This window comes from Dermochelys coriacea, chromosome 3 (assembly GCF_009764565.3).
Source record: "Dermochelys coriacea isolate rDerCor1 chromosome 3, rDerCor1.pri.v4, whole genome shotgun sequence".
NCBI classification, from domain to species: domain Eukaryota; kingdom Metazoa; phylum Chordata; order Testudines; family Dermochelyidae; genus Dermochelys; species Dermochelys coriacea.
Window position 1 is genome coordinate 190,625,223 of NC_050070.1, and position 23,228 is coordinate 190,648,450.

The following is a 23,228-nucleotide window of genomic DNA, read 5'->3' on the forward strand; positions in this document are numbered from 1 at the left end:
CCACAAGTACTCCTTTTCTTTTTGCGAATACAGACTAACATGGCTGCTACTCTGTAACAGGCTGAAGAATCTGGTCCTGAATCTTTCTCACAAAATATGAACTCTAAAGCTGCCTTTGTGTATTTAAAGACTATTCTCCATGAAAAGAGACAACTTTTTGTAGAAAGTACAAAATAAACATAGTATCTATAGTACTACAGGAACTATTAATGCAGAAAAAGTTACCCACCCTTTAGTCATGTATAGCAGAGCTGGTCAAATTCTTTAATTAAAGAAAGGGGGTTGATGTCTTGCATAGAAAAGTTCCATTTTTGGTTTTCAATGAAATGTCAATTTGTTTAGAAAACCTCCACTTCTTGAAAATTTTTAAATTTTTGTTTTGAAACTTAAATTATAAGCAAAATGGCTTCCTTCCCTTTTAAAAGGGGCTGGGGGGGGGGGGAGAGTGGTCTTTCCTGTCAAAAGAAAAAAAGTGAAGTTTCAAACAAAGCAAAAATGTTTTTTCCCCCACCATGAAACATGCTGCTTGACAGCTATATGTCCTGTTTTCTTGATCTAGTGCACTAAATCCTAATAATCTGATGAACTCTCCAGATTTGCACAATTGTAGCATTCATTGAGGAGAATTTAAAATTGTTACTTCAGCTTATACTTCTCTATAGATGCAAAGCATAATGCACTTGAAATTTTTCTCCCAAGATTGATCTTGTGTTTGCAAGACTGGCTGTACAGACTATTTCTGATAACTTGGAACTTCGAGATGATTCGCGTCTAAGAAGCCTGGATATAAGATGTATACGAAGCTTAAATGGTAACTTCTGTTTTAATCTTAAACCTGATAACTATCATTCAGGTGGGATAAGAAAATATTTTGTAAAATGTTAAATTGTATTCGAAATAGACATGTATTTTGTTTACAAATTACCTTTTCCAAGTTTGTACAAAAAAGACATTACTCCTATTGCATAGATTCCCAATATTCTCCTGTATGCTTTATTGGATGAGATCTGAGATATTTAGATACCACAGTGATGGGTAAGTGGTTTTTTTGTTTTTTTTAAAATCTGGATAGATCAAGGTTCTGTCAGTTCTGGATATTGGACACTTTAATGAGTAAGGCAAATGTCTGACAATACCTAACATTTTCCTGATTCTTTATTCACTGTGCTTATGCCAGTTGGTTGTCTCTTCCACTACGGGGGGAGCTGTATGCCAGTGCTGCTGTATATAAATAGCTAAAAGAACGAGTACCACCTGTGGTACCTTAGAGACTAACACATTTATTTGAGCATAAGCTTTTGTGGGCTAAAACCCACTTCGTCGGATACATGCAATGGAAAATGCAGTAGGAAAAGATGTATACACACATGAAAAAATGGGTGTTGCCATACCAACTATAACAAGAGTAATTGGTTAAGGTGAGCTATTATCAGCGGGCAGGGGGGACTTTTGTAGTGATAATCAGTATGGCCCATTTCCAACAATTGACAAGAAGGTGTGAGTGGGGGGCAGGGAGAAATAAGCAATAAGAAAAAAATTCTTTATGGTGTCCGTTAAATTAAGCTTGAATAAAGACTGGGAGTGGATGGGTCATTACACAGTGTAACCATTTCCCCATGCTTATTTTCCCCCCTACTGTTACCACACCTTCTTGTCAACTGTTTGGAAATGTGCTATCCTGATTATCACAACAAAAGTCTCCCCTCTCCCTTCCCCGCTGATAATGGCTCATCTTAACTGATTACTCTTATTCTAGTTGGTATGGCTACACCCATTTTTTTCATTGTGTGCATCTTCCTACTGTATTTTCCACTGCGTGCATCCGATGAAGTGGGTTTTAGCCCACAAAAGCTTATGCTCAAATACATTTTAGTCTCTAAGGTGCCACAGGTGGTACTCGTTCTTTTTGCTGATAGGTTTCAGAGTGGTGGCCATGTTAGTCTGTCATTAATAGCTAAAGCACTTGACATGAGGTGATACCTATAAAAGTAAACTATTGCTATGAATTACTTAAAACAAAGGAAGTCTTCTGATACTTTGAGCTTAACCTAACTACTCTGCAGCCTTGAGTTCTGTCTAATTGTGTGTGGCTGTTAAAACTGATCGACTTGGCTCTTAGATCTCCTCTTCTCCCCTCCCTTCCCCCCCAATCTCATGCAGAATGGACTTTCACTTGTTAAATTGTTATAGCTGCAGCCTAAACTCTGAAAACATGAGATATTCACAAGGTATGTGGGTGCATACTGGAGGCTACTAACGTCCTCTAACTGTATTTACAGTAGTAAAATATGGATTTTGTTTATACAAGCAATTGTTATACAATTTATACTTTAGAAACTTTCAACAAAACTGAAGTGGAAAACTAGCAAAAACCTGAGATTATTAAATTTGCAATTTAAATCTCTTGTAGGTTGCAGAGTTACTGATGAAATTCTGCATTTAGTGCCACACAAGGAGAACTTCAGACTAACCCTTAGAGCAATTAAACTGTGGGCAAAACGTGAGTAAAACACAATCATTCTTGATCTCTACCCAGAAGCTTAATGGTTCTTGAAAAGTTCATGAAAAGTCTAGATAACTGAAGGCTGAGAGTAACATGTCTAACCACTTGAGGAACGTTTCATGGGGTAATTCAGGAATCTTTTTAAAAGGCCAAACTTGCCAGGTATGTGATCGTGAATAAGAACTGCAATTTTTATTTCAAAACTAAATTTTATTCAGACAAGCTAAAGTAGTAAACACTCATAAATAGTGTATTGAGTAGTCATGATGCTAGGTAAATAGTCATACATAGAAGGTGAGGCAAATGTCTCCATGGGGGTCAAAGTAGCTTAAAGCGTGTTTATATATTTGTCATGAGAACTGCTGAACACCACCTTTTCACACAATAAGCCTCTACTTTTCGTATGCCTATTGCACAATGGATTATATAAACTTAACTAACCTTCTTTGAGTGTCCTCTGCATATTTTCACTCTTGGGATGTGCCAACCAGTGCAATTTGGACAATGGAATTTTCTGGTAAGAGCGCTCGTAAGAGCGCTCCCACACCCTTCCTGCCCCTCACCCCAGTGTTTGAGTAAATTCTCAGGCACCAAATGCTGCCTCAGTCTCTTTCAACTGCAAAGGACAGATGGATATGGACTTCTCTGGATCTCTTAGATCCATAACTTTTTGTTAAGTGCCTTGGTGGGTGGGAAGGAGAGTGGGTGGTTGGGTTTTTTGTTTTTGTTTTTTTGGTTTTTAAGATTAATCAATTAATAGTGTTAGGTTAGGTTTTAGGATAGTTCAGCTATTCAGCAAGACTTGGTACAGTTGTCCATGGCAGATTTGAAGATGAAGAAACATGGCTTTAAAAGATGACATGCCATAGCCACACTCTTGCCAGATGTCTTAAATGCCTTGGGAAAGACATTCCCCTTTGCCTTGTGCTATTTATAGTATGTTCATTCCCCAGGCCAGAAAGACTAAACAGGCTCCCCCAAGCCACCTTACTGCCAGACCTCTGGGATTATAGGTGTTGAAGAGATCTGAAGGAAAGAATAGGAGGCCTGAATAGGCTCAGAGTACTTCTGCATCCAAGCAGACTACCATGGTAAAGGTATCTGCCTCAACACCAACCTCCAGTTCCAAATCAACAAAGCCATCTGTACCTAAGACATCAAATCTGGTTCCAGAACACTTGAGCCCCTCTGACATTCTGGGGGGCAATCCAGACCAGTGGGGGGACTGTCAGCACTGCCCTGCAAACTTAGGTGCCTCACAATGCTTTGCTGCTGTAGCTGTCACCTGAGCCACTCAGACTTCTAGCACACAGGGAAGACTCTGCATATCTGTGTATTCTGAAGCCTGTCAGCCACACATCAGTCATTCTGGCTTCCACCAGGCTTGGTTATCACTTTCAAGGTGACCACAACACATTCCCAGTCTCAAAGTTTCCCCCAAAATGTGTCCTGGACACACCAGATGCCTTAGAGGGGCAATGGATCCAATATTTCTACCCTAAAGGGAGTTACCCATACTGTTTAAAACACTGGATTAGTTTTGATTAAAGAATGAAACAAACATATTTAACTACAAGGAGAGAGGTTTTAAGTGAGTATAAGGCAATAAGGTCAGAAATGGTTACAAGAGAAACAAAAAATGCTTCCTAGTACTAAAACTTAAACTAAACTTGGTTCAAGGTAAAGTCTCTTACCATGTGTTCCCAGTAATATTGCTGACTGATTCTCAAGCCAGAACCTGCTCCCAAAGTCCAAAGGCTGTTTCTTTTTCCCTTTTTTTTTTTCTTTCCTTTTCTTGGAATGTTTGCCCCTCGCTTTTACAGTTCAGTCACACTCTGAAAGGCATTTTCCTGAGGGTTACCCCTAGATAAAGTTCTATCCCACTGTGAGGATGGAGTCAAGGAGTCTGATGGTGAAAGAGGTTCCATGCTGTTTGCTAAAATGCAGATTGATCTGTTCCTGCCCTCCCTTCTTTGTCAAATGGTGATTCTGTGGCAGGTGACTGCCCATCAATTTTAACATCTAGCTAGAGGCATCAGCTTGTCCTTTGTCTTTAAGAAGCTGGTTTACCCAAACTTATTTGGCAAATACATTTTAGACCTAATTTCAGCTTGTGTTCATAACTTAACACATAACATTGCTACATATGTTTCACCATATTCAGCTTCAAGTTATTAGTTTTCAAATTGTATCTCACAAGGCATATTTTATACAAAGATTATTACAATGGTTTGAAGGGAGGTGGTTCCAGATAAGGGACCCAAAGAGCCAGATAACATACCAGAACAAAGTACTTCAGTTCCAAGAAAAAGGAAGGCTAAATCAAAACATATCTGACCTCACTCTGGTGATTCATCAAATTCTCACCTTTATCTCTTTTACAAATTCCAATTACAGTTTTGACCAATAGGTTTCATTATTGGATCTGCATTTTGAAGGAGAGCTGGATAAGTGATTTCAGAGGTAGACTTTCTTCACAACACTGTTTCCCTAGTCAGTTTGAGAATGACATCCTGTGGTCAGATTGGCATATGCTGCCTTGGGCATCCTGCCTGACTCCTAGTTTCCCTAACTGTTCTCAAAAGCCAGGATTCCCGGTTCCAGATCAAGGAAAATCTAGCTCTACAGACCAGAGACAATGGGATCCTCAACGTTTGGAACACTTTCCCACTTTAGTGTCTGGTATAGTTTCTGAATAAAAGGAGAATCCACCTCTTCAAGTGAAGTTTCAGCAAAAAGAACAAGAGTTGGAGAGTGATTCTCTTCCTGATGAGAATGTGAGTGTTGCTTCTGCATCATCCCCTTCTGAGGACACTATCCAGCTTCATGAATTGGTGAACAAGAAGGTGCCAATTTTGAAGTTCTTCCAGTGGTTGCAGACATGTCCTCCACTCAGGTGTGCATTCCTAGTGCACCAAAGCTGGAGAACTTTACTTAGTAGTACATAGCAGGGTGGCACTCGCATCCTCTGGCCCCTTGTAGCCCCTCCTCACGCTATTTAAGGTCAGCACCACCCAATCCCCTTCAGTTCCTTCTCACCACTTGCAGCTGGATTGGGTGCATCCTGTGTGGTATCTTCCCTCACACTTCACTGTTTGTGCTTTGATGTGAGCTTGTGTATATAGTTTTAGAAGTACCCTTAGTATTTAGTTAGGATTTAGCCTGGTATGATGCCCTAACCAAGTTTTAAACACTGCCAGTTGTGTGGGGTGGCTATCCCTAATAGGAACTCCCCCACACTGTTTTTACTTTGCCTTGGACAAGGGCACATTTTAAAGGAAAGTGTTCCATCTGTAAGTCATTCAAAAAAGAATCCTGGTGACTAGAGACTTGTGCTTGAAGCAGCACCTTATGGAGCAGGCCATGAGTCTTGCTTTGGTACTGGAAACCTCTGCCAATTGTCTAATCCCTCAGAGCCGGTAGGGCTGTTCCACAGCCAGATTCAGACTCTGAGGAAAATGAGTCTCAAAATAGATGAGAACCTTTGCAAAGTTAGGAGAGAGTCCTCTTCCTCTCCTACGAGGAGTGCAGACTGACAGATTCCTCTGGTACACAGGATAGAGGCAGGCTGTCTATCTACTCTCTGGTACTGAGATGAGAACAATTTGACATATACTGTCAAGTCTGGTACCTATGACATTGATGTTGACATCAATTTGTTTCTGGTCTGTTGACATATCAGGCACAATCTGTCTTGCTTTGCCTTTCTGCCCCAGACATTCTATTAATTCAGCACCACTCAACTGTGGTGGCCTCTTCTGTGTTATCAATACCTCCTAGACTGGTTACAGAATATTCACTGCTGTCAGCACTGTCATCTGCACTGCTTAAAAATCAGGATGCAGAGCTAAATTTGGCCCCTTTATTGGTACTGAGGGGTCATCAGTTCAGCTACAATATTCAGTAATGACCATTTCAGAGCAGACCACATTTTGACTTCATTACTGATGTCCATTCCGGTGTCATGTGAGGGCAATGCCCCTACCACTACTCAAGGCACCAGCTGCTTTGCCATCATCAGCATTGCTGCAGCCTGCATGTTGGGCTTCAGGTGAGGCTGGATGTTTGCTTGCTCTAGCTGAGTGGTTCCTCCATTGCCACAGGACTGCTTGGAAGTTTCTTCAAGAGAGAATTTGGGAACATCTTCTGCCTCTGTCACCTTCAAAGTACTATTCTCATTCTTTGAGACCTCCTGGGGATCACTAGCAGTACAGAGATTGGCACTGCTCCCACAATAGGGATAAGGGTATTGGTCCAGTTCCCACTGGCCACCAATGCCATATCCTTATCCTCAATGGCCTCCTTGGGATGTTCCTCAATCTGTGAGGTCCCAATGCACAGGTCAGTCCAGAGCAAGGTCACTGATCTTTGTTCATCTTCACTCTGAGCTAGTTCAGTCTCAACCATTGTTACAGAGGCAGGTGTTGCCACAGGAGATTTCATTGGTTCCACTTCATTTTTCTTTCTCCTCACTGAATGATTCTACGGTGCCAGCTTCCTCTTGTCCTGTACCTGAGGATTTTAAGCCGTATCAAGATCTCCTGAGGTGAATGGCTACAAACTTGGGCATTCAGACAGTTTGTTCAGGACAGTACTAATAAGTTGGTATATTTTCTCCAATCATGGCTCCCAGGAGAGTAGCTCTCCCTATAAATGAAGCACTTTTTGGAGCCTGCAAAAATGTACCCTACGTTCCTTACCACTCAAAGTGAAGCATACTGAAAAGAGGTATTGTGCCCTTATGCAGGGTTTTCAGTGCTTCTGTTCTCATCCAGCCTCTAACTCACTTGTCATAGCAGCAGCAAGTGAGAGGTTGCATCAGGGGAGATATAAATGGTTAGATTTAATGGAAAGAAAAAAACGTACTCAACCTCCTCATTACAAATTCACATTGCTAATCAGCAGGTGCTGTTAGCCTCCTAATTTACAAAATGTGTCCAAATTTACATATAAATTGCTAGAATCCTCCTGGGAAGAGTTTAAGGCATTCATTGTGGAAGGTCGTCTGGTGACCAAGAAGTCACTGCAATCCACACAGGACACAGAGCACACTTTTCCCCAGTATTATTGTCTCTACTGTCTCAATGAGAAGAGCCTCATGGTTACAGAATTCTGGCATAGCTTCTGAGATCCAACAAAGCATAGAGGACTTGCCTTTTGATGGATGTTTTTTTGTTTCCAGAAAATTGATACTCCATTCATTCTTTTAAGGACTCTCATGCTACTTTGTTAATTGGAGGCTTATATTCCAGTGATAAAGGCATCATGGAAGTCAGCAGCCACAATACTACTCGGTTACTTCTGGCAGTCAGCTTACCCCAGTAGGCAGCAAGATTCTCTAGGAAGGGACATAAGTCCCAGAAGAGGTCCTTTCCTGGTCCCAATAATCAGCCAGCCAGCTCCTCACCTATCAAGAGCAACACTCCAGTTATCAACTTCTTCTCAACCATATCACCTCCATTTGCAGGCAAGCTATTTCACTTTTTACAGGGCTTGGGGAAACAGTAACTATATATGGACAAATGATCCTAAGTACTGTGGGATAAGGTTATGCCATCCTGTTCCTGTCCATTTCCCCCTTCTTACCCCCTACCCCATCCCTTTTCAGAGATCCCTCTCAAGTCACTGCTCCTACAGCAGGTCCAGGCTCTGTGTGCTTTGGGAGCTGTAGAAGAGTTTTCCCTTCAGCATTAGGGGGAAAGGGGTTTTACTCACGGTATTTCCTGATCCCCAAGCCCAAGGGAGGGTTGAGAGCTGTGTTTGAACAAGTACAACAAATGCATAAGAAGCATCATGGTCACCTTAGTGGTGATTCTCACCAAGCTGGATGAATGACTAGTATGCTGATCTTCAGAAAGCCTACCTCCATGTGACAATTCTCCCAAGCCACAAGAAATTTGAGATTTGTAGTGGCAGGTCAACATCAGGACATAGTGCTCCTCTTTGGCCTATTCTCAGCTCCACATATATTTACTAAATGCATGACTGTAGTAGCAGCATATTTCTGAAAAAGAGGCATTAATGTTTTTCCTTACCTAGATGATGGGTTAATGAAGGGAAAGTCCAAAACCAAGTCCTACATGTCCATTTCATGCTATGTCTCTTTGATCTGGGTCTGATTTGAACAAAGAAAAGTCAGCATTAAACACAAAATTGAGTTCATTGGGGTCTATTGGACTCTGAGTTAAAGGGATTTTATGCTGAATGAGAAATTTCAAGCAATTTGTTGCCTGTGTCCATCCCTCTGATCTCATCCTTCAACTATAGTCTGTGTATGCCTGAAGTTGCTTGGTCATATGTCCACTTGCATGTACATAGTCCAGCATGTGAGATTTGTCTTCTCCTCTTCAAGGCTGGTTGAAGTTGACTTATCTCCAGGATTTTCAATCACTGGACAGCCTAGTAAAAGTGCTACCAGCCCTCTGGCATTTGTAGAGTGGTGAACACATCAGATTAATTATGGTCCTGCTTGGTGCATTCATTGTAGAAACCTTGGAGAGCACATTTAGGGACATTGAAAGTTCAAGGTTTGTGGACAGAACAGAAAGGTTCTCTTCATGTCAATGTCCTGGAACTTTGAGCCATTTGGGCTCAGATCAAGGGCAGTGGTTCATATACTCTCAGACAATACCACCACAATGTGTTTATGAAAGAAGCAGAGAGGAGCCTGCTTCAGCCAGCTTTGTTGTGGAGCAATGAAGTTTTGGCACTTTTGCATCAAGGAAGCCATTTCCCATAGCTGCACTCTAACTGGGTGCTCAGAATCAGTGGCCAATCATCTTAGCAGACATTTGTCCCAGAATCACAAGCAGTCCATCACCAGGGTTCTGAGGTCCATCTCCAAAGAATGGAGTATTCTGAAGATTTACCTGTCTAGACCAAAAGGCAGCAAACAGCTGCCAGTTTTTGTTCTCGAGCAGATCTCAGTCCAGGCTCTTTAACTGATGCCTTCCATCTGAACTGGGGATTAGCGATGTATGCCTTCCCCAAGCCAATCCCACTCATTCCTCAAGTTATTCTCAAACTGAAGTTAGATTATGCCAAACTGATACTCGTTGCACCACTGTGGTAAAGGCAGTGTTGATTCTCTGACTACCTCAATCTGACCTTCCAGATATATTCTGCTGTATCCCAACCTACTGATTCACCACAATGGTCAAATTTGGCATCCAGCACTAGGCAATCTGCACCTCAGTGTGGATGCTGCAAGGGTAGATGAAGAGAGACACTGTTCAGAAGCAGTCCAGTGACTTTTACTTAATAGACAAAATTCCACTGTGGTTATTGATTTGGCCAAATGGAAACTTTTTTTTTAGTTTGGTCACTAGCTCAGAATTCAGGTGAGTCTAGCTCACATTCAGGACACTTGAGATTACCTGATTACACCTTCAGTCCTCGGGTTTCTGTTTGCTGACTGTCTGCTTACCAGCAATCTCTGCATTCCATCCTCTGATTCAGTGGAAGTAAATTTTTGCTAACTCCATGGTAGTTCTTTCCACCTCTGAAGATAACATCTATTGTGGGATCTTAACAGTGTACTGGCTGTCCTCCTGGAACCTCTGTTTGAGCCCCTAGCAATTTGTTCTCTATCCCTCCTTTATTTAATCTGCAAGAAGAGTAAGCAAATGGAAGACCCTAATAGAAGGACCTTCCTATATGCAGTATTTCAAAGATAAACAGTCCCTAAGGCTACGCTCAATTTTTTTTAACAGAGCAATTTTCTTACTAGTATTCTTTCTTAAGCTATGTTCAAGTCTAGATGAACAGCAGCTTCATATGTTGCATGTGAGACCATGCTTGGCATTCTATGTAGAGAAGGCTAGACCATCTCATTGATTGCATTGATTCTTTGTCTCCTAGGCAGGATGGATGAAGTGTCAGGCAGTCTTCAGACCATTTCCAGGTGGATAACTTCCTGCTTTACCATGGCATATGGAGTAACTCGGACTACAACAATCGCATAGTCTGCAGAAGAGAAGAGTGAGGGGGGATTTGACAGCACCCTTCAACTACCTGAAGGGGGGTTCTAAAAAGGACGGAGCTCGGCTGTTCTCCGTGGTGGCAGATGACAGAACAAAGAGCAATGGTCTCAAGTTGCAGTGGAGGAGGTCTAGGATGGATATTAGGAAACTCTGCTCCACTAGGAGGGTGGTGAAGCACTGGAATGGGTACCTAGGGAGATGGTGGAATCTCCATCCTTAAAAGTTTTTAAGGCCTGGCTTGACAAAGCCCCGGCTGGGGTAATTTAATTGGCATTGGCCCTGCTTTGAGCAGAGGGTTGGCCTAGATGACCTCCTGAGGTCTCTTCCAACCCTAATCTTCTGATTCCTCAGCAATGTTTTGATATTGGACATTTGCAAGGCCACCATGGCCTTCAGTGCATATTTTTACCAAGTACTATGCTGTTACAACTGCATCTAGATCACATGAAACTTTGGGAAGTTTGGGAAAGTTCTGCAGTCGTTCTTTAAGTAGACTGAGCCCCAAGTCCTTCTGTTACTACTTGTGTGTCAAGTGAGTGGAATAAAAAATCTGCAACCACTCGAAGAAAAAACTGTTACTTAGTTGTACTGTAACTGATATGTGGGTGTAGATGTCTAGTCAATGACCCACTCTGTCTCAGTTTGATGTTCTGTGCAAAGGAACTAAGGGAGGTCAGGATGGTGCTGTACTTAAATAGCCAGTGGAGAGCTACGAGGGGCCAGAGCGCCACCCTGACAGGTAGTACTAAGCAAAGGACACCAGCTTCAGTGTGCTGGGCGCACACACCTGAATGGAATACATATCTGCACTCACATTTCAAAGACCAACAGATAGCCACTGAAGGAAAAATGGTTTTCAAAGAGGTCACCCACCCAGTTTTTGACATTTTTAGATACCACTTCAAGAAATTCAGTATCTTTACCAATATTAGATGGACTTTGGGAACCAGATAAATCAATATGGTCCAACCCTTCTTCCTATCAGCCACTTTCAGAGAAAGCTGACAAGTCATATCAGATCCTTAGGGAAAATTATTCTGTTTTTCCCTCTACACCTTCATCTTAAGTGACTGACTTGTTGCATCAGCTATGATCAAATGATCCAAAACGGATCATTATCCCTTCTTTGATTAGGAGTAAGTTAATTCTCTAGGAAGAAAATTGAACATGAGTTGCCAATTAGTAAGCAGTCATGTCAAGGTACCAATTCCATTTTTGGGGACGCTATCTCCCTTTTTTCACTAAAAATCTTCCAGAGATCAACAAAACTAGCTAATACCCTCATAAGTCAGAATATCATGAAGCATGCACTTAAAGCATCATCTGAGGTATCGGACACTGCATCCGGATCAGTTCCTTCATTCACTGATCTCTGCAGATGTGTGACTAAGATCTTCTCTCTGCCTCTGGACATGGCCTAGAACAGAGGATCTCCCTTTTAAGGGTGACTATTTTATGTAGTCAAAACTGATGAAGTTATAGAAAAGACAAAAGAAACTGTTTTTTCTGCAAGATCACTGGGACGGTTTCAATCCTTTAGATGGTCACCTGGTCCCATGTTTAGATATCATAAGCATTACTACCCAAACAGTATCGGCATCAACAGTCCTCCTTTGCCTTAGCAGAGGAAAAGAGCCTTTAAACATCAGAGGATGAAGAATTCTTTGCCTTATGTTAGGCTGCAGGTTTGACATAAGGTTTTGAGATCTGTGAACCAAGCCTGGATCATTCTATCCTTGTTTTAGGAGAAGTCTGTCTCAGAATTCCATGAGTCGTAAAAATATCACTTCAAACGGACGAATGTTAGACATAATAAAGAAGGCTTATGCTATCAAATTTGAATACCTTCCTTCTCACAACCCCCCCTCCCTTTCTAGGGGGTCCATCTCATAAGAGGGTACTAAGAACATAAATACAAACTCTTACAAGCAGGAGCAATAGAGGGGGTCCTAGAAAAGTTCTGGAACCAAGGGATTTATTACAATTTTTTCTAATTCCAAAGAAAAAGGGAGTCCTAGAGCTGGACAGTATGTTCAAAGTAATCATCATTACCCAAAAAAGCCACTAGCCTCTCTAATATAGTGGTTGAGCCTAGAGAATGCTCTGAGGAGTATCATTCTACCTCCCCCACATTCCTGCAATAGCTACATCAAATGTATCCAAGAAGAGATGGGGAAGGGGCATCTCAATCTATTCAAGGTCTCTGGAGTCCTCAAATAATAGGTTTCAGAGTAGCAGCCGTGTTAGTCTGTATTCGCAAAAAGAAAAGGAGTACTTGTGGCACCTTAGAGACTAACTAAAATTTATTTGAGCATAAGCTTTCGTGAGCTACAGCTCACTTCATCAGATGCTGTAGCTCACGAAAGCTTATGCTCAAATAAATTTTAGTTAGTCTCTAAGGTGCCACAAGTACTCCTTTTCTTTTTGGAGTCCTCGAGTCACACTTGCACATGAATGTTAGAACTGAAGGCCATCCTTCTGGCTGTCAAGTCATTCCTTCTACAGGTACAGGACAGGATAGTTCAAGTCACCACAGAAATATGTCAGCAATGTATTATGTGAACCAACAGGGAGGGGCATGTTTATCTCAGCTTTGCAAGGAGGCAAGAAAGCTATGGAATTGGTGTATTCTACGGTCTCTGATCGCCCTGCACGTAGTGGGAACTCACAAGCAGTTCACAGGCAAGCTGAACAGAGATTAGACTAAGACGCTTGAGTGCTTAGTAAAGGACTCAGTAGTTCAGGACACTTTCAGCCTTTGCAACTTCCTGGACATGGATATTTTTGCACCAAGTTCAATACAAAATTCCTTTGTTTTTGTTCAAGAGAGCTTGAATATTCGTGACATATGCTTTTCTTCTCTGCTAGGGGACTAATTAACTTTCCTCCTTTCCCACTACTGTTAAAGGTATTGAAAAAGACTTGGCCAGAATTATGCAAGTGATGATTATGGCTGAGACCGCAATGGTAGATGCACCTAATTCTTCTTTCCAAGGGGAAATGCAAACTTCTACCAGTAACACCAGCCCTATTGTCCCAGCAGAGAGGGAGAGTTCTTTATCTAGCTCTCCAATTGTTACATCTAACTGCTTTGGGCAATAGAACTTTAACAGATCTAGAAAGATCTTGCTCTGTAGAAGTGTAGCATGTCCTAATTCTAGGAAACAGTCAATTAGAAAATGTTAAGATTTTAAATGGAAAATATGTCTAAGGCTATTGATTCAGTATCTGTTCCAATTCAATGTATTTTAGAATATCTAGTACACCTAAAATGTGCAAGTTTGTCTATTTCTTTGCTTAAGGTCCATCTAGTGGAAATAGCTGCCTTTCATAATCCTATTGACGGTAAAGCTATATTTTCACTTGACTGTTTTAAAAACCATTTTAGAGGTTTTTTGATCTTCTATCCATCATTAAGAAAAATCCATTTCCTCCATGGTTATCTAAATTTGGCATTAATACATTTTATGACTATACATTTAGACATCTCTCAAATTGTTCATTGTTTCATTTCTCCATTTAAAAACAGCCTTTATAATAGCAATCTCTTCAGCTAGAAGAATTAGGGCTTTTCTACACTAACGAGTTTTTTGTCAATGAAGCTAATGTCAACAAGGAAAAATTGACAAAAGCAAAGTTGCCAAAGTGTCTACATTTTGCTCCCTCCGTTGACAGATCGTGTCCACATTTGGGGCATCTTTGTCGACAGTGAGAGCAGTGGCCTGTGGGTATGTATCCCACAATGCCTGGCAACACCATCTGTCGCTAGGTGTTGTGGAAATGCAGAAATGAAGCGCCTTGCATCCTGGGACGTGCAAAATGTATGGTCATGGACCGCTTTGTGTCCCACCCCTACAATGGCTTCTGTTTTTCTTTCGCACTGTTTTTCCAACTGTCATTCTTTCGTAGTGCATGCCAGCATCTGCAGTGAGAGAGGATGGATCCTGCACTTCTCTCCTATGTGCTGTTAGCTGTCGTGAGGACATCGTGCATGGCAGCACAGTTACTTGCAAAGTTAGCAGAGGATGAATCGCAGGCACCTGACTGTGATATAAATGGCAGCAACTTATCGGTGCTTTGTGCATTCACAGATCAGCTGCATATGGTAGAGCATCACTTTTGGGCTAGTGAAACGAGCACTGATTGGTGGGATCACATTGTCATGCAAGTGTGGGATGACGATCAGTGGGTATAGAACTTTAGGATGTGAAAGCAACCTTCATGGAGCTATGTGCTGAGCTGGCCCCCGATCTGTGGCACAAGGACACCAGATTGAGAGAAGCGTGTTGCAATCGCTCTGTGGAAGCTGAAGAATCCAGTCTGCTACTGGTCAATCGCAAATCAATTTGGAGTGGGGAAAGGCCACTGTTGGGGCTATATTACTCCAAGTGTGAAGGGCAATAAATCACATCCATAGGACCATGACTTTGGGAATGTGCATGACATAGTGAATGGCTTTGCAGAGATGGGTTTCCTTAACTGTGGCAGGGCAATTGATGGTGCACACATTCCAATTTTAGTGCCAGACCACCTTGCCTCTGAATACATCAATCGGAAGGGATCTTCTCCATGGTGTTGCAGGTGCATGTGGATGACCAGGGAAGTTTCAGACATCAGTGCAGGCTGGTCTGGAAAGGTGCATCACGTACGTACCTTCAGGAACAGTGGCCTGTACAGAAAGCTGCAGGCAGGGACTTTCTTTCCAGACCACAAGTTCATAGTGGGGGATGTGGAAATGCCAATAGTAATCCTGGTAGACCCAGCTTACCCCTTACAGCCCTGGCTCATGAAACCTTACACGGGGCACTTGGATATCAGCAAGGAGCATTTTAACAGGCTGAGCAGGTGCTGCATGGTAGTCAAATGTGCCTTTGGCCATTTGAAAGCTCACTGGAGGTGTTTAAATGGCAGGCTAAACCCCCAATAACACGTGTCTGCTTGGGAGTTGCTTCCCTGTTGCATCCATGTACAATTTTGGGGCCCAAGATCCATGCAACAAAATGCTTTAGATGCCTGTACCTGAGAGTGAATTGATTGCTATACGCTTTTGTAGAACACAGAATAAAAATGCTGTACCATTAAATACCTTGGGCTTTATTTTTAAAAAGAGTAAAACCTCACAACTGTGTGTCACTCCACCCGCTCTCACAGCTTGCACAATGATAGCTGGAGTGATGGGGAAATTCAGGAGTGCTGTGGAGTGAAAAGGAATGCGTGGCCCTGGGGGAAGGAGGAAGGTTGGCAAAGAATCGTGCATCTGCTGCAGAGGCACTTGAACTTGGATCTGCTCGGTCTGCAGCTGTATCAAGGACTTGAGCATCTTTGTCTGATCCTCCATCGCTTTTATCATCTGCTCTGTCGCTTGCCTAGCAAAAGCAGCATTCTCTTTTCTGTCATGCTTTTTGGCTTTCCAGCACTCTTTCCATGCCCTGGTCTGTCTCTCATTGCACTGTGGCACCTCACAGAACATCTCTTCTTTGCTGCGCCAAGGATTTTTTTCTTATCTGCCGCAGCCAGTCCGTGGGGGGGTGTGATGTGGTGTTCAAGGTCTGTGCTGAACAGAAGAGGGATTGCTTTATTTCAGCAAACGACTGAAACATTTTAATAAAAAGGGCCTTTTGCTCATAGAAATCATTTTCTCTGAGACTCTCAACAGGCACACAGCTCCACAAGCACCCCAATCATGGTGAGTTTCAGGAGTGGGAAGGCAGTTGTGCATATGGACAAAAAGATCATGGCTTGCAGGGCAGCTTTGAAGGGAACTCATTGTAAAATTATCCCACAATTTTTCACAGGCAGCCAACCTGCTGGCTGACATCTCGCTGATGAGGGTGACTAGGGAAAACAGGGCTCAGCTTCTGAATGCTTACAGCTTTCACCCTGGTCTATATGCAGCTCAGCTATGTGCCACTTTGGTCCTAACTCCAGTTACTGCTAAATGGCAAGGTACAGTTTCCTACAATGGGGGAACCTAACAAGGCTGCAATCCCTTGAAATCTGCAGCAGAGGATTAACAAGTACCTCTTGGAAACTTTCCAGAGCTTCTCTCAGGAGGATTCCCTGCAGGTCTCAATGTCCATCAACACCCTGCTTGGCGATGCAGATTAGTTACATGCTACCTGCCTCCCACTTCAATTCACTACACAAGCCACAGCAACTTACCCAGTCTCATCTGCTTCCTGCTCCCCATTGAGCACTTCTGGAGTGGAAAGTTCCTGGCGGCATGCCCCACCGGGCAACCCCACTGGAGCACCTCTGCCTCTTCTATCTTGACTTCTTTATCCACAATTTCAGCCTCAGGCTTACCCCTTCTTTCTGCTGCCTGAAAAGTATCCACGGGGCTATCGGCGATGGAGGTGAGGTCACCACCGAGGATAGCATTCTTCTCTTTTTACAGAGCAGCAGGTCTTGGTGCACCACCGGAGCAATGGTTCACCTCCCTCGCCTTATGGGACACCTTAGTTAGCTCCTTTATCTTTGCTCTGCACTGCTACATGTCCCAGTCATAGCCCTTCTCGCACAAGCCTTGAGAAATTTGCCATGTGTTCTGATTCCTACGGGTCACTCACAGCTGAGACTGAACAGACTCTTCTCCCCATATACTGATCAGATCCAACAACTCACCGCTGGCCCAAGTGGGAGCACATTTGGGGTGATACCCAGCCATGCTCACCTGGGAAGCCACAAGCAGGAAACGAGATTTAAAAGTCCTGGCGCTTGCAAGGGGGAGGGGCGCATTGGCTGCAGGGCAGCAGAGTTCAAACCGCTGACCAGAGCGGCAGCAGCGGAATTCTGGGATGCTGTTCTGGAGGCCAATAAAATAGGAGGTAAAACCTGTGGTGTCTACACTGGCTGGCTGTTGCCAATAAAGGGAGGGTGAAAGACAAGTCTCTCACAGGGGTAGAAGTTTTTTTTGTTGCCAAAACTGGGTGGGGGGGAATAATAATAATAATAATAATCTTGCAATGTGTAAGCTATTGCTGTGTTGTTGCCAAAACCCAGTTTTTGGCAACAAACCTGCAAGTGTAGACAAGCCCCTAGTTAACTGTAGGCCTTGATGGCTGACCCTCCTCTTACAATTTTCTGTAAAGACAAGGAGGCACTTAAGCCTCACCCCAGATTTCTCTCTAAACTAATTGATTGGTTAACATGAAAATCAATTTATTGTGCGTCTCCTTCCCTCCAATCTCGTGTTAAGTGAATCTGGATTGCATTTTTTAGATTTTAAAAGCTCCTTATTTTACTGTCTGAGGAGTTTAGGATTTTCCCCAAAACTGTTCACTTACTCTGCTAAAAATTGCAAACGCCATGCTTTTTCTGTGCCAACCTTGTCTAGATTGGTTATTAAAATTAAGTATTAAAATTATAAGGCATCTTCTCTCTCCAGCACTGGGTCTCAGAACTATCTCTACTAGAGCAGTTCCTACCTCTCATGTATTTTACATATCTCAATAAGGGCATCATATCTAAAGCTACCACTCTGGGGTTCAATTCATACTTTCACTAAATGCTTTTAGATTTATCTGGTAGATCTGATACTCTGTTTGGCAGGGCAATGTTTCAATCTCTATTTAATTAGGACCTTGTCCCTCCATCCTTTGCTGAATATTGCTTGTCAAACTACCCCAAGAGTGGGGATATGCAGAGGACCTTCAAAGAAGGAATGAAGGTAACCGGAGTTCTTCCTGATGGACTCTGCATGTTCATGCTGTCCACACACCTTCCCCTCTTCCGTAGAGTCCTAACTAAGTAATACCACTGTACTCGGCACTAGCTGTGGGGGGGAACAGAGCAAGTGCTCACACCATGCTCCTTTTTATGGCCACGCCCTTACAACATGCTTGAACACTGAGGGGACTGGGAGGGGCATGTGGGCACTCACTGGCTGTATTACCAGAAAGTGCCATCAGATGGCCCATCACGAAAGTGAATATGCAGAGTTAGTTTCAGAGAAATTGGGTTACAAGTGAGTAACCTTCATATATATAACAACAAAAAAAGACAAAGTGCCTTCAGAATAAATGTTATGGGAATTGAAATAAATTGCAACTTGAAGAGCAGTAAACTGGATGTTTGACAGATGACTCTACTGACCTGAACAGACTTTATCTTGTCTGACTTCTAAAAGTAAACCAGTTTGAATCTGGCTAATGTTTAAATGGATGACTGAGAACTGTTTGCTGTTCTAGACTTGTTGCCGCTTTGTGATAGTAATGGCTATTAATTTTGTCTTGCCTATAGACAATGTGAAGTGTTCTGAGATCTGCTTTTGGTCTTTGAATAAAAATTACAATCTCTAGCCCATGATCTTGGTAAACCTGAAATATGACAAGATTAGGATGGAAAAGTCCATAGGTAATCATGTGCACCAAACCGTTAACTTGAGAAACATCTTAGACTGCAATTCTTTCCCATCTCTGTCTTGATAGGAGGGATCTAGTGCTGATCCAAAACTGTCAAAACTTTCACGAAAAAATTCTTAATAGGCCTCTGCCAAAATGTTGACCAGCTCTAGTCTCTGAGCAGGACCTGGATGGCACTGAAATCCTGTGAAGTCGGGGAGATGAGTTGTTGAATCTGGCTACAAATGCTTTCCTTACCTGGCATAACTGGGGTCTGAGCAAGGCTGCCTGGAAAACACTGATGAAAACGCTCATTGACTAAAGCAGCTACAAATATACTGTCCACACTTTCATATGTGGATTTTGCTCAATATCTTGTCTGTATTCATATGATGTGGTTCAGGCCCATCAGCCCTCAAGTCTTGAAAAGGAAGGCAAATTTTTAAAGGCTCCCCTCTCCAGCTGCCAGAACAGTGCAAGAATCAGTGCAAAATGAGCACAGCCAAAGAGCCCTCTGGTTCTGCAAATTGGAAGCATGTATGGGGCCTTCAGTATATCTTACCGTGAGAGACAGGAAACTGGAATCATACCATTTTTTTGGCTTGTAAATGGCAATAAGTAGACGTGATATAATTGAGTATAATCTGTACAGGTTGGGTTATAATCAGTTTTGTTAAATCTTTTCTAGAGCTCTGTTTTTCGAAAGCCTTTATTTTTAAAGTGTGCAAGTATGAGTCTAACTTTAAAATGTATATATTCTAGGACGTGGTATTTATTCCAATGTGTTGGGGTTTCTTGGTGGTGTTTCCTGGGCAATGCTGGTAGCAAGAACATGTCAGCTCTATCCAAATGCATTGGCATCTACTCTAGTTCACAAATTCTTCCTAATTTTTTCAAAATGGTAAGTTTTTTTTAAATACTTCTCATAGCCCCCTCCCCAAAATTAGCTAAGCATTGTCTTGTCAAACTAGTTCTACACTTAACTAGACTTAAGCTAAATTGTCTTCATTTTGTGTCTTAAAGAAAAATTACTTTACATGGACAAAGCTATACATGATGGTCATTCTTTGGTCTTTTCTACAGGGAATGGCCAAATCCTGTGTTGCTCAAACAACCTGAGGATAGCAATCTAAATTTGCCAGTCTGGGACCCTAGGGTATGTAGATGTCTTGTCTGTCTTAATTTATAATCACTTTAAACACACTAACAGAACCATTCTAATGCCATAGGTAAACCCATCTGACCGATATCATCTAATGCCCATAATCACGCCAGCCTATCCGCAGCAGAATTCTACATATAATGTTTCTACTTCAACACGAGCAGTAATGGTAGAGGAGTTCAAGCAAGGTAACTCATTTCAAACCTCTCCATACTTTTTACATGATATAAAAATGAGCCAAAATAAATAGATGCCAAGTATAGCTTTTCTTCCTCTAGAAGAAAACACATTTATATGGTCCTCACAGCATATAATTGTTAAACAATCTGGCACTGGCAGAAGGATGGAACAGATGAGCTACGTCTCTTCTATTTCTCATTTCTAGGAATCCGTTTGGACTAGCATGGTGATGCAGGGGGTCAACTTTCCAAAGTGTATTGAGATTACGGTAGTAGGTGACCCAGTTGTGTGCAGTGACAGGAATTCCCATTTGTTCTATCCTTTAGTTAACGGCGTAGGATGAAGATTCCTAGTTTTCATATAGCTTTTTTCATACATAGATCTCAAAGGACTTGGTAGAAATGTAATGTGCTTACCTGGTCAGGTTAACTGTCTACAAAAATAAAACATAGCAAATTTTTTTTTTAAACATAGGTCTTGCTGTCACAGATGAAATTCTCCAAGGAAAATCGGACTGGCCAAAACTCCTTGAACCCCCAATCTTCTTTCAAAAGTACAAGTATGTATGACTCCATTGTCTGTCTGTCTGAAATATTTTGAACTACGATGCAATTGGAATAAATTTTTTGCTCTGATTTTAAAAAAAGAAAAAAATTTCAGGTTAGTACAACTACCATAATTTGCTGTTTGCTTATAGGGACTTCATTTTCTCCCATCCCTATTCTACCTAGTGAATTAGAATGCAGTAAAAGTAAAATGCAGACTACTCTTCAGTAAGAAAACCTGTAACTTTTATACTATGCAGAAATGTTTTCAGTACTTCTAAATGTGGCTAGAAAATAGTTTGAAGAAAAGGGAATTGGAAGAGCCTTATTTCCATTTAGGCTGAAATAGCTGAACCATTACCCTAAATTTCTTCTAAACATATGAAGAAGCATACTTAGCTCACCCTAAAGAGCATAACTCCTAGTTTATATCTAGCCTTATGGTGGCATGTAGAGTACAAGCACTACACATGTAGCAGTGAAGGGCTCCAGCAGTGGGGACACTACACAGCTAAAAATAGTACTGTAGATGTGGGAAACGCTGCGTGGGTGTGGGAGCCATGTAGGGTGTGTACCCTGGGGCTTCAGGTGTGTGGAACACTTGCTCTACTAAGCCATACCCATGCTAGGAGGGCATTTGGTGTCTGTACATATGTACAGGTATGTATGTCTTTACATATTGCCATAAGTGTGTAGATATACCCCCTAGACACATTAGTGCCGATCCCAAAGGAAGAAAGCATTGGTTGTACATAACTAGAGTTCTTTTAAGAGCCATCCTAGAACAGTTAAAATATTCCATTGGTTTGGACAGATTAAACTTTCAAACTGCATTCATGCATTTAGGATTGCTCCTTTGATAAAATATAGTATAATGCTAGATGATAGGTGGTTAAGCAATAAGATATAATACATTAATGAACTAATACAAGAGTAAATTGCATGTATATGTGTTCGGTTCAGTGGAATGTGATCTTTCAATCTGTTTTCAGTTACACAGCTACCCAGCGTAGATTTATTCTTCATAGTTCTGGGAAAGTATGATCCATGACTTTTCATGTCAAGAAGTCTTGGAATTGTTGCAGTGAGTTTTCTATTCTGAGTTTGGCAACTAAACTCTCTGATCCCAGAGACTGGCTAAATATTTTAATGTTTTCCAGGCATTATATTGTGTTGACTGCTAGTGCCTCTACTGAAGAGCATCATTTAGAATGGTAAGGCATTCTTAAATATGGGTTTATTCTTTCACTTGAAAAATGGTATAGAGTTGGATTTTCTTCATGTATTGGGGGAAAATAGTGAGCACTAAACTCTTTGTTTAAAACTATGCAACTTGGAATTAACTACTGTAGTGTATTTGAACACAAAGGTGTAAGTGCTACATGTGGAAAAGCTTTTGTCAAGGTTCCTTCCCCACTCTGAATTCTAGGGTACAGATGTGGGGACCTGCATGAAAAACCCCCCTAAGCTTATTTTTACCAGCTTATGTTAAACTTCCCCAAGGTACAAACTATTTTACCTTTTGCCCCTGGACTTTATTGCTGCCACCACCAAGCGTCTAACAAATATATAACAGGGAAAGAGCCTGCTTGGAAATGACTTTCTCTCCTCCTCTTCCCCCCCCAAAAAAATCCTCCCAAACCCTACACCCCGTTTCTTGGGGAAGGCTTGATTAAAAATCCTCACCAATTTGCACAGGTGAACACAGACCCAAACCCTTGGATCTTAAGAACAATCAGGTTCTTAGAAGAATTTTAATTGAAGAAAAAATAAAAGAATCACCTCTGTAAAATCAGGATGGTAAATACCTTACAGGGTAATCAGGTAGATTCAAAACATAGAGAATCCCTCTATGCAAAACCTTAAGTTACAAAAAGACACACAAACAGGAATATACATTCCATTCAGCACAACTTATTTTATCAGCCATTTAAAGAAAACGGAATCTAATGCATATCTAACTAGATTGCTTATTAACCCTTTACAGGAGTTCTGACCTGCATTCCTGCTCTGGTCCCCGCAAAGGCAACAGACAGAGAACCTTTGTTTCTCCCCCCTCCAGCTTTGAAAGTATCTTGTCTCCTCATTGGTCATTTTGGTCTGGTGCCAGTGAGATTATCCTAACTTCTTAACCCTTTACAGGTGAAAGGGTTTTTCCTCTAGCCAGGAGGGATTTAAAGGTGTTTACCCTTCCCTTTATATTTATGACAGCTTTCTATAATTCTCTTGGAAAAGGTAGATAAGTGTTAAACCTCCAACCTTCTGGGGTGGTTTCTCAAAACGCCACAAGCAATGATAAGCACTAGTAAGATGAAACAATATCTGCAGTTTAAGTGCTGCCCGACTGTTTGGCAGTATGCAAGAGGAAGACATGCTATCTGCACCAGGTAATTTGCAATTAAAGCACACAGTTGAGAGCAATAATGCATCAAGTGACCAATTTAATCATAAAACTAACCAGTTTTAATATAGGTGGTGGTAAATTTTGACTGATCAGTATTGGTGGCCTGTGCA

General features: G+C 41.8%; 1 protein-coding gene across 4 annotated transcripts in view; it reads left to right on the forward strand.

The window, feature by feature from the left end:
* The window catches only part of PAPOLG (poly(A) polymerase gamma), a 63,583-nt gene that overhangs the window by 19,110 nt on the left and 21,245 nt on the right, over nt 1–23,228 (forward strand). For all 4 annotated transcript variants that reach the window (XM_043511952.1, XM_038396711.2, XM_038396710.2 and 1 more), the window contains exons 7-13: nt 700–811; nt 2,411–2,500; nt 19,590–19,728; nt 19,911–19,983; nt 20,057–20,177; nt 20,644–20,728; nt 21,875–21,928. In XM_043511952.1, the coding sequence (XP_043367887.1) occupies nt 700–811; nt 2,411–2,500; nt 19,590–19,728; nt 19,911–19,983; nt 20,057–20,177; nt 20,644–20,728; nt 21,875–21,928 (674 nt within the window). The remainder of the gene's footprint in view (nt 1–699; nt 812–2,410; nt 2,501–19,589; nt 19,729–19,910; nt 19,984–20,056; nt 20,178–20,643; nt 20,729–21,874; nt 21,929–23,228) is intronic.